General features: G+C 40.7%; 1 protein-coding gene across 1 annotated transcript in view; it reads left to right on the top strand.

Annotated features, from left to right (window-relative positions):
- The window catches only part of SCARA5 (scavenger receptor class A member 5), a 155,483-nt gene extending 152,493 nt beyond the window's left edge, over positions 1-2,990 (top strand). The window contains exon 9 of the mRNA XM_070741887.1: positions 2,352-2,990. Coding sequence (XP_070597988.1) covers positions 2,352-2,488 — 137 coding nt within the window. The 3' untranslated portion in view covers positions 2,489-2,990. The remainder of the gene's footprint in view (positions 1-2,351) is intronic.
- Positions 2,991-12,575: the final 9,585 nt, after the last annotated feature.

Genomic DNA, 12,575 nt, shown 5'->3' with positions numbered 1-12,575 from the left:
GGATTTCCCACCTCCTTTTGCTTGCAGCGCCGCAAGCAAAAGGAGGTGAAGAATCCCACGATGGGATTCCCCACTCTCTTCTCGGGCAGTGGCACTTTGCGGTGTTCGAGCAAACGCGGAACGCCAAACCAGAACTTTTTTAAAAGTTCGGGTTCGGCATGCCGAACTTTGCAAAGTTCGGCACGAACCCGAACTTTGCAAGTTCGATTTGCCCAACACTAGTTATTGATACCAAGATATTAATAAACTGGGAGAGCCATGATAACAAGGTCAGATAATGAATAGGCATAGCAACTCAGTCAGCCAATGGGAGCTAACCACTTCTGAGTCAGTGCAAAGAATCAAAATTGAAAGCTTAAGCTTAAGGCTGGGCATGGCTCACTCTCCACTTTGCACTCTCTGCCCACTCTGTACTCTCTCACTCTGAACTTTGCTGAAATGAAACTAACTGTTCTCTGCTGTCTACAGACTGCTTGAAGAAGAATTCTGCTTATGGTATTGTAAATTCATCTGTTACTATGTTTATAAAGAAGTTGTTGAATGCGGTTGAATCAGTCATCTCTGTGTGCTTCTGGTTTTGGATTTTGCAACAAACTCTAATACAATATATTAGAAAAGCTTGTTTTCAAAAATAAGTTAAGTAGTTCTTTGCATGTAGAAGGCCATATTGTCTATGGGATTCCATCTCAGGCTTCGTTTCCCTTTGGCTTTGTTACTCGCTCTTAAGCAAATAATTAAGTAATAAAGGTCTTTTTGGTTCTGGTCTGTTTTTTGCTACCGGTACTACTACTACTATTACTATTAAATTAATGCTGGAACACCTCAGTGCTTCTGCATTTAAAGGCTTGAATGGTGACATCATCATTGCCCAGCGAATACCTAATTGGAGGCTCCTTTCATATCCCCATTAAGTTAGCTCCAAAATGGTACCTATTTATCTACTCTCAGTTGTTTAGGTAGTTATTGTTTACATGATAAATAAATGAATGAATGAATGAATGAATGAATGAATGAATGAATGAATGAATGAATAAATGATGGCAGCCTTAAAAATGCTTCCAAATGATATCATTGAGTTTATTTGGTTGGTCTAATTGATTTTATTTATAGATTTGTATAGGTCATTGTATCTATTTATTTTATTTATTTATTTGGTCGGATTTCTATGCTGCCCTTCTCCACAGACTCAAGGAAGATATTGCTTGTATCCCCAAGCCAGTGGTATAGATAGAATAGCATATTGACTTGCAAATGTCTAGATTAGATACATATCTTACGTAGAATGGTGGAAGCATGATTGGAGTCAAGTTTGACCTGGTTATGTTTATGGCAGGCTGACCAACATAGGCCTAATTGACTGATATTGTCCAAATCATTAGCAAAGAATGATTTTGTATAGGCATAATCAAGATTGCTAATTTAGTCTAATCCTTCCCTATTTTAGTAAAAACAAATTTGGCAGATTATTCCTAAAAAGAATGTGTGTGAAAGTTTATGAAATAACAAATGAAAGAAAGGATAATATTTTTGTAGCACTCCAGATAACTCTAGGCAATTTGCAAAAGGCTTTAAAATTGTATTAACAAAACCCAGAAAAAAATAAACTATCCAAGTTAAATATAAAAGTAGCTGCCCAGTCATGAAACACCCCAGAATGCCCTAACTTTTAATGCCTAGTCAAACAGATAGATATTTTCTGTAGATAAATACTATAGATGGGGACTGTAGATAGACAGATAGATGATAAAATGTCTGGACTGCTAACAGAATAAATAGAAAGTGATGGTTGGCTGGAGAATTTGGGGGATTGAAGTCCACATGTCTTAAAGTTGCCAAGGTTGAGAAACACAAATACAGTGGTAACTTTACTTAAGCCTCTACTTACAAACTTTTCTAGATAAGAACTGAGTGTTCAAGATTTTTTTGCATCTTCTCAAGAACCACTTTCCACTTTTAAACCCGAGCCTCTGAAACTGTAACCAGGAAAGGCAGGGAATAGCCTCCGTGGGGCCTCTCTAGGAATCTCCTGGGAGGAAACAGGGCCGGAATAGGTGGGGAGAAGCCTCTGTGGGGCCTCTCTAGGAATCTCCTGGGAGGAAACAGGGCCTTCACTCTCCCTGTGGTTTCCCCAATTGCACACATTATTTGCTTTTACATTGATTCCTATGGGAAAAATTGCTTCTTACAAACTTAAGAACTTGGTCATGGAACAAATAAAGTTTGTAAGTAGAGGTACCACTGTAGAGGTATTGGGTGAATGTTCTCATAGCTATTATAATATGATGCAAAAATGGAAGCTCATTAAACTGTTGTGTTGCAACCCTAACTAGTCTATTCAATTCTTCTCCCAGGGAAAGGACGGATTTGGATGGATGATGTGGCCTGCAAGGGAACGGAAGATAGTCTTCTCCAATGTAGCTTTTCCAGCTGGGGAAAAACAAACTGTGGGCATGCTGAAGATGCTGGCGTGAAGTGCTTGAGGCAGTGATAGGACAAATTTTACAAGCAAATAGTGAACAAAGGACTTGCTGGAGAAGAAGCTATCAGATTTCAGGGGTTGCTAGCAGATACTGTGCTTTCTTATTGCCAATGCTATCAAAAAGGAACAGCTGAACTTCTGCCTTTGTATGTCTCAGGAGCTACAGTAGAAACTACTGTACTTTTTCTATCCAGCCTGTAACGCTACCGGGGGGAAGCGCCATTTCATCCTTTTCCAACTTATATCCTCCACCTTTCCTAACGTGTACAATGAAGTTACAGGAAGCCAAGCCATTTAAGCCTTCCATTCTTTACATAGAATTTGAATAGCAACAGTTGCTGAACATATTATTGCAAGCTATGTGTGATGCAGCCATCAAACCAGCAGGACAGCTTCCTGGCTGAAGATATGTTATGCTGAAAGAAGCTGAGCAGCTACTGATGTAATAACCTGTTTGCTTAGCCGGCTGATGATTGTTGCATTCTGAATAATAAAGAAAATATTTGAGGTGTTCTGTATTTCTCCGTGTTGCACAACAAAAATAGTTCTTCCTTTTTACAAATCTATATAGGATAGTGTTCAGGCTTACGCAATCTATATAGGGTAGTGTGTCTATCCCAGGCTTACGCAGCTTGAAAACAAAGGAGGAATCCACACACTGGTATTTCAAATCAGCCTTTTTATATATAAAGTCTCATTTTTACAAGCCAAAGTCATGCATGTGATATAATCTTGGCAGTTTCTCAGTGAGGGTAATTAAGCAATAACTAGTGTTGGGCGAACCGAACTTGCACAATTCGGGTCCGTACTGAATTTTGCGATGTTCAGTATGCCGGACCCGAACCCGAAATTTTTTTGAAATCTGTGCCGAGGTTCGGGGTTTGGGTTTGAGGTTCCCTCAAACAACGCAAAGTGCCACCGCTCAGGAGTAGAGTGGGGAATCCGATTGTGGCATTCCCCACCTCCTTTTGCTTGCTGCGCTGCAAGCAAAAGGAACTAGAAACCCCACGATGGAATTCCGGGGGCGGACTTTTGATGTCACGTATACTTCTTCCTGACCTCCCTTTACTAGCTTAAAAAACAGCCCAGAAACATAGCTAATTCCATAGCATAATTGTTAGCTCTCTTGACTTTGAATCTGCCGATCGGGGTTCAAATCCTGGTGGAACCACCTTTTTTTTTTTAAAAAAAAATTAAATTTATTTATTTTATTTATTATTATTATTATTAGTAGTAGTAGTATTATTAGTATCATCAACATCATCATCATCATGCTTCTTTATATAATAAAAGGGGTTTGGGTCCTTTTAATCCCTTCTTAGTGGGAAAAAAAGAAAGCATTTAAAAGACCCTCCAGCTCTTGCGGGGCAAAAGAGAACCCCTTTTATTATATAAAGAAGCATGATGATGATGAGGATGATGATACTAATAATGCTAATACTACTACTACTAATAATAAATAAATAAATAAATAAATAAATAAATAAAATTTAAAAAATAAAAAAGGTGGTTCCACCGGGATTTGAACCCCGATCGGCAGATTCAAAGTCAAGAGAGCTAACAATTAGGCAAACCCAAATTTTGTTGGGTTCACCCATCACTAGTGATAACAGTTCCGCTGCTAGGCTGCTGCCAAAGATTTCCTCATGAGATAAGAAGTCTCCAGTTTCACAGACTTACTATTATAGCTTCCCAGGATCTCTGCAGATAGGGCACTTTTATTCCAAGGATTTTGAAAAAAAAAAAAACAGGTGGCTAGCATAACCTGGCTAAAACCTCAAACTTCATCTGATTCCATTGCAAAACATTGTAATTCCACCCCAAATTACCCATACACCACCTTTAAATACCTATACGAAGTGGTCAACAGTTCCCTAGAGTTACAAACTACAGACTACTTCCTTTTTCCATACAAGTATTCTTGTTTTTTCCTTAATCTTCTAAAGCAGGCATCTAGCAAAGGCTCCTGATGTTCTTCCTCCTCTAAGTCAGACTCTACTGTCATTGGCATATCTGCCACCTCTGGTGGTCCTTCAATTTCAATATCTCCCTCTCCCTCTCGGCATCAGCTGGCAACACCACTGACCCAGGATACCAAGATGGGCCTGGCTTACCCACCTCAGAAGCTATCATTACCAGAGTTGAACAAGGAGCACTCACAACAGATAGGAGGGAGCCCACCTATGAACCAGTACTGTAATTATAAAACACAGGGATGGAGCCCTTGGGGTTTATGTACATGCTGAAATGTACAATTCTTTTGTCAGGAAAAAAGATGGTCGATCATGCTGATAGAACATATATCGTGAATTGTGTGGTATTTGTAATACAGTAGCAGTATACATGAGCTCAAAAGAACGTCAATGGCTGTTGTGGTTAGCTCTGGCCCAGCTCCTGCCCCAAGGACTGTGGATGTGGGGGAGACATCTACATGCTGCAGGCCTGTTTTGCTCCCGGTGGAATCTGCTGATGAAGGCTCCTCTGACCAAAAAGACATGAGTGACAGGGAGGAGGAGAGTGTGGCAGACAGCTCAGAAGGAGATCAATTATCTAGCTCCTCCTTGGATTCGTAACAAGAGTTAATGATACAGCCACACATGCGGAGAGTGATGCATAGGCAGCAACAACTGAGAGATTATTATCAAAGAAAATGAGGCCACCTGTAGTTGGGTGGGGCTGTGGTAATTAGTGAGGCTGCTATAAATAGCAGCCTGTGGGTTTGGCCATTGTGGAGGATTATCTGATTATTGTGTTTCGTGCCTGCTTTGCTGACTTTGACCTTTGTGTGCTGATTTTTCCCCACTTTGAAACTAAACCAGAGCAAAGTGTGTTTCACTTTGTGAAAGAAGGACTGTGAATTGCCTCCCAGCTGCAAGCTAAGTATCACAGAACTGATAAGGGACTTGTACAAATTACCAGTTTGTTTGGAGACGAGTGCTCTTTGCTATACAAAAAGAGTGCTCCGTTTATTTGCATTTTCGGTATAAAGAACATTGTTTTGAATTGTCAAACGTATGTCTGTTTGAAATTGTATCTGTGCATTTTTGGGAGGATTCTACCAGAGAGCTCGACAGAACAATGGCTAGTTGAAATGCACTCCCAGAAGTCATTTTCCATAGATTGCAGAATTATACAGAGCCTAGAATAGAAACCAATTTATCACATTTAATAACAAACTCTCATGCCCTTGAACACTTGCTTTAAAAAAAAAAAGTTACATGCATTCAACTAATCTCAGAGTCAATTTATCACTGATTCCTCAGACCCATTTTCATGCACCCTTTCTTCCCAAATCTTTTAGAATAGGTTATAAAGCAGAAAGGGGTAACAGAAACTTTTTGAAATTTTGGAACAGAAAAGCCTCTTCAGCCCTTGCAAAGTATCTGCAAAGGTCAACCTCAGACATGTGTAACTAAGAGTGTACTGTTCCTTTCTTAAAATGTTGAAGCTTAGCGGTTTTAAACTCTCTGTTGTATTGTTTAAAATCTAGGAATACTATGAAAACTGTATCTGCTGCCAACAGTTCACTCTTGAAGATGTGTAGATGCGATGTGCAAACTAGCATGGCTGATGGAGAATTTGGGGAGTTCAAGTCAAGCCACAAAGGTTAAAAAAACACTCTTGTAGAGAAACCCACAGCAGGGTAACTTAGGCCTCAGGCTAGTATCACTATTTGATACAAAATTAGGAACGGAAGAAATTTATTAAACAAACTGGTTAAGGCAGCGCATGAAGTATTTCATTTCAAAGTGAAGAAAATTGCTTTGAAAATACAATTTTGAAGATACTTGCTTGTTGCCTTTCTAGAAATAACTGAAGTTCTTTGTGGTTTTTCATTTTAACCCCAGCAAATAATGGACAATAGTTGTGCTTTACCTCAAAGCTCTCCTAATGTTTCTGGTTTCTAGGAAGTTTGAGATGCTTAAACGTTTGCTTATGTTGTTTCTAGTCATAGTTTGCTTCAAACTTTCTAACATCGGACTCTTTAAAAAAACTGTTTTTGTCAACTATCTGCTTTGGGTTTCAAGATTTTTCCTCAGTGATTATTTTTCCATAACTTTGGAAATTTGGGGTTTTCCTTAACCATCAGCTGTGTTTCATTTGGCTATGAGCTGTGATCGTCCTCCAAATTATTTCTGTTTTGCTCAAGTTGATTCTTTTTTGCAAAAGGTTAAGTAAACATTTTAAACAGGTTACAAGCGGTGTGCCACAAGGGTCTGTTCTGGGTCCTATTCTTTTTAATATGTTTGTGAGTGACATAGGGGAAGGTTTGGTAGGGAAGGTTTGCCTATTTGCGGATGACTCTAAATTGTGCAATAGGGTTGATATTCCTGGAGGCGTCTGTAATATGGTAAATGATTTAGCTTTACTAGATAAATGGTCAAAGCAATGGAAACTGCAGTTTAATGTTTCCAAATGTAAAATAATGCACTTGGGGAAAAGGAATCCCCAATCTGAGTATTGCATTGGCAGTTTTGTGTTAGCAAATACTTCAGAAGAGAAGGATTTAGGGGTAGTGATTTCTTACAGTCTCAAAATGGGTGAGCAGTGTGGTCGGGCAGTAGGAAAAGCAAGTAGGATGCTTGACTGCATAGCTAGAGGTATAACAAGCAGGAAGAGGGAGATTGTGATCCCCTTATATAGAGCACTGGTGAGACCACGTTTGGAGTACTGTGTTCAGTTCTGGAGACCTCACCTACAAAAAGATATTGACAAAATTGAACGGGTCCAAAGACGGGCTACAAGAATGGTGGAAGGTCTTAAGCATAAAATGTATCAGGAAAGACTTAATGAACTCAATCTGTATAGTCTGGAGGACAGAAGGAAAAGGGGGGACATGATCGAAACATTTAAATATGTCAAAGGGTTAAATAAGGTTCAGGAGGGAAGTGTTTTTAATAGGAAAGTGAACACAAGAACAAGGGGACACAATCTGAAGTTAGTTGGGGGAAAGATCAAAAGCAACATGAGAAAATATTATTTTACTGAAAGAGTAGTAGAACCTTGGAACAAACTTCCAGCAGACGTGGTTGGTAAATCTACAGTAACTGAATTTAAACATGCCTGGGATAAACATATATCCATCCTAAGATAAAATACAAAAAATAGTATAAGGGCAGACTAGATGGACCATGAGGTCTTTTTTTGCCGTCAGTCTTCTATGTTTCTATGTTTCTAAAGCAGGGTGATATGCAGAGAAGGTACCATATAATTTGTCTCTATCCATAGTTTTTCCCTAACTTTTCTATACAACAACCAAGATTGTAAGGATTTTACTTGAGTTTGCTATGCGAACTCAATTTACTTTAAGGAAAGTGAATTGAGTTTGCATAGGAAAAAAAGCAGGAGAAGAAGAGACACCATTGTTCTGATGCAGTTTCTTCGCCTCCATTTCTTGGTAGTTGTTTGCTAGTGATTGAACTTGTAAGGCCTGGTTCCGCTTTCAAAATATTTTCCTCCTGAACATTCCCACCTGCCGAACATTCACTAAATTAAAAAAGGTTTCAAGATGTAATTGTTCATTCTCTGCTCCTTCGGATCTGGAGGCAGGAGGCTTAACCGAAGCAATTGTTGGCACGAACAAACTGCATCATCAACCCATCCCCTGAAGCACAAACTCAAAATTGAGCTTGGCTTTTTTTTTTTTAAAGATAACTGGTCTTGATTAGAGAAGGGGACTGAGCACTGTTTGGCTGAAAGATGTAGCCTTTTGTTAAGATAAACAACTGATGCTTTTATGAGATGCAGAGCAAAACAGGGCCTTGGTTTTTATAAACATTTTTGCAACCTTTGTCCCCCAGGGAGGCTAAAAATTTGGAAAGATTTATAGGGTGAGTTTTGCATATATTTTTTTTAAAAAAGTTTTGTGTTACAACACAGAATTGAAAATTATTTTTTACCCTCTCTCAGTGTTTTTTTTTAAGACTACAGCAGTTTGGAACAGCTTTCTTAAAAGTGTCTTTCAATCCTGAATTATTTTAAATATCATCTACCATATTTTTCAGAGTATAAGATGCACCTTTTTCCTCCCTAAAAAGGCTGAAAATTTGGGTGCATCTTATACTCTGAATATAGCTTTTGTGAAGCTTTTTTTACAGCCCTAATGAGATGATAATGATCTGCCCAGCTCTAACTGACTTGCAGGCTTTTTCATGTTTTTTCCAGCCCTACAGGCTTTTTTTCATTGCTACTCGCTCCAATAAGGTATTTTCTAGCTCTAATGAGATGCTAATGTTGTTCCCGGCTTTTATCGGCTTACAGGCCTTTTCATTGCTACTCTCTCTGAAGTTTTTTGAAGTCTTTGAAGGCTTTTTTTCATTGCTGCTCTCTCCAAATAAGGTTGTTTTCAGCCCTAACCAGGGGATAAAATAATGTGCTGAAGCTGAGCAGACTAAGGATGCTAGCCAGATGAATACCCAGTAGGCAGATTTTCCCCCCAATTTTCTTTCCCCAAAATTAAGGTGCATCTGATATTCCGGTACGTCTTATACTCCGAAAAATACAGTACACTTTTTAAAAACCTGAATGTGAGCTGGTGAAAAGTCGAGTCATTCCACTTAGGCTATTGAAATCCATCTCAGTTGGGTGGCCAATAGATTTAAATAAATAATGATATAGACATACAGTGGTACCTCATCATGCGAACTTAATTGGTTCCAGGAGGAGGTTCGTAAGGTGAAAAGTTCGTAAGATGAAACAATGTTTCCCATAGGAATCAATGTAAAAGCAAATAATGCGTGCAAATCCTTCAGGAAAATCCCAAACTTTAGAAGGGAGGCGAACAGAGGGCAGGGAGGAGCAGCTAAAGGGGGCAGGTGGAAGAAGCAAGGCTAGGCTAAAGGGTGAGTGGGAAGACACCGTTTCAGTTCCTTTGCAAGCACGTTGTTCTCTGCAAAACTTTTCCTCCCCCAAGCTGCCCCTCCCTCCTCCCTTTTCTCTCTTAAAAAGACACCTTTCAGTTCCTTTGCAAGCACATTGTTCTCTGCAAAATGTTTCCTACTCCAAGCAGCCCCTCCCTTTTCTTTCTTCAAAAAAGGGGAAAAAAAGAAACCCCTTTATCCCAGCAGCAGCTGCTTGGGTTCGTAAGGTGAAAATAGTTCGGAAGAAGAGGCAAAAAAATCTTAAACACCGGGTTCGTATCTTGAAAAGTTTGTTAGAAGAGGCATTCGTAAGATGAGGTACCACTGTACAGACTTGGGGCAGGAACATGACTACTTGATCTCGATAAGTTCATTATAAAATCTGAAAAATAGAAGCACTACTGCAAACTGTGGGAAATGGGGAAAGACTACAGCAGTGATGGCGAACCTTTTTTTCCTTGGGTACCGAAAGAGCATGGGCATGCACTATCGTGCATACGCGAGTGCCCATACCCATAATTCAATGCCTGGATAGAGCAAACACAGCTTCCCCCGCCTCCCGGACGCCCTCTGGTGGCCAAAAATGGCCTTTTCCCAACTTTGGGTGGGCCCAGTTGGCTCATGTTTAATCCTCCCCAGGTTCCAAAGGATTCCCTGGAGCCCGGGGAGAGTAAAAACACCCTCTCCCATTTTCCTGGAGGCTCTCCAGAAGCCAAAAACACCCTCCCAGAGCCTCTGTGTGAGCCAAAAATCAGCTGGCCAGCACATACATGCACATTGGAGCTGAGCTAGGGCAACAGCTTGCACTAGATATGACTTCACGTGCCACCTGTGGCACCCATGCCATAGGTTCACCATCACTGGAGTACAGGCTAAAATAATAAAATAATAAAATCACATAGCTGGAAGAGACCTTGGAGGTATTCTAGTCCAATCCCCTGGCCAGGGAGGAATCCTTATAGCATCCTGAACAAATGCTTGTTAATTTTTTTCTTGAAAACCTCCAGCAATGGAGCGCTCCCAAACTCCGCTCTTCCACTAATTAATTGTTCCACCGGTGAAATTCATTTTCCCCCCTACCGCTTCTGTGGGTGTGGCTTGGTGGGTGTGGCAGGGGAAGGATACTGCAAAATCCCAATTCCCACCACACCCTGGGGCCAGCCAGAGGCGGTATCTGCTGATTCTCCAAACTATTCAAAATTTCCGCTACTGATTCTCCAGAACCTGTCAGAACCTGCTGGATTTCATCCTTGAACTGTTCTCAAAATCAGGAAATTTATCCTTATTTCCGGGTTGGATCTCCCTCTGACAAGCTCCACCCATTGCTTCTTTTTCTGTCCTCAGATCAGTGATAGGCTCCTACGGGTATGGTCAAGTATTATTATTATTATTATTATTATTATTATTATTATTATTATTATTATTAATTAGATTTGTATGCCGCCCCTCTCCGAAGTATGTAGAACCAGTAAAAAAACTTTGGTCAGGTATGCAGAAGTGATAGAAAAAGTTTGAATTTTTTTTTCTTTTTTCCCCTTCTGGGCTATGTGTATGTTTTTCCTGTCACAGTAAATGAGGTTGAATGTGTATAATTTTAGAAGAGCTCTCTCTCTCTCTCTCTCTGTGTACATATACATACAGATTATATAGTTGATAATGTATATTGTTGTGAGTCTTCGGAGAGGGGCGGCATACAAATCCAATAAATAAATAAATAAATATTCTTGTGTGCCTGTGTGTAATATGTATGTACACATATGGCATATATACATAGAATTAAATAGTATGTTTTGGATGTTCAGTAATAGTAAATAGATAGGGAAATAGTATCTCTTTGAGGTGAGGAGAGGCCAGGCACCCAAACCCTAAACCTTGACATGAGTGACTTCCCACCTTTAAGCCAGTCACATGACCTTTAAGACACCTCCAGTCACATGATCGTCAAGCCACTCCTCCATGATCACATGGCCAGCAAGCCACACCCACAAAATAAGCCACACCCACAGTGTGGTAGTAAAATTGTTTGCAGCCCTTCACTGCCTCAGGTGCTTTGGATAATAAACCAACACCCTCTGCCCTGTGACAGCCCTTCAAGTACTGGAAAACCACTATTGTGTTTCCCTTCAACCTTGTCCCCTGTTGTGGTTAGCTCTGGCCCAGCTCCTGCCCCAAGGACTGTGGATGTGAGGGAGATATCCACATGCCGCAGGTCTGTTTTGCTCCCGGTGAAATCTGATGATGAAGGCTCCTCTGACCAAGAAGACATGAGTGACAGGGAGGAGGAGAGTGTGGCAGACAGCTCAGAAGGAGATCAATTATCTAGCTCCTCCTTGGATTCGGAACAAGAGTTAATGATACAGCCAGGCATGCGGAGAGCGATGCATAGGCAGCAACAACTGAGAGGCCACCTGTGGTTGGGTGGGGCTGTGGTAATTAGTGAGGCTGCTATAAATAGCAGCCTGTGGGTTTGGCCATTGTGGAGGATTATCTCATCATCGTGTTTCGTGCCTGCCTTGCTGACTTCGACCTTTGTGTGCTGATTTTTCCCCGCTTTGAAACTAAACCAGAGCAAAGTGTGTTTCACTTTGTGAAAGAAGAAGGACTGTGAATTGCCTTACAGCTGCAAGCTACGTATCTCAGAACTGATAAGGGACTTGTACAAATTACCAGTTTGTTTGGAGACGAGTGCTCTTTGCTATACAAAAAGAGTGCTTAGTTTATTTGAAGTTTCGGTATAAAGAACATTATTTTGAATTTTCAAACGTGTGTCTGAAATTTGTACCTGTGAATTTTCGGGAGGATTCTACCAGAGAGCTCGACAGAACAGTCCCCATTAGGCTAAACGTACCTATGGAATGAATCAGTTGTCCACGGTTCAAACAAAATTTTTTTTTTAATTCTGCACGCTTCCTCAAATGACATTTAACTATCAAGCCACCCCACCCAAGCCCTGCTCCTTTTCTTTCTCTCCTGCTTTTCATCGGGTGCTACTCAGAGTCTCCGGTTCAGAGTGGATGAGATCGCTTTGGGTCTCAAAATCACTACGGCGCTCGTGTTGGCCGTGGTGGTGGTGGTGGTGGTGGTGATGATGACACCGGCATTCCGCATGACTCCGTTGGCCTCGGTGATACTTCTCCTTGTTGTTCCGGCGAACTTTGCCATCACTGAAAGTAGCCACTTGGATGGCCTCTGCCACTGCCATGGCTTTCCGAGCTTGGGCACAATCATACTCCGCC

Source organism: Erythrolamprus reginae, chromosome 1, assembly GCF_031021105.1.
Source record: "Erythrolamprus reginae isolate rEryReg1 chromosome 1, rEryReg1.hap1, whole genome shotgun sequence".
NCBI lineage: Eukaryota > Metazoa > Chordata > Lepidosauria > Squamata > Dipsadidae > Erythrolamprus > Erythrolamprus reginae.
The sequence above is the reverse complement of the archived record's forward strand: the minus strand, read 5'-3'. Positions and strand labels throughout refer to the sequence as shown.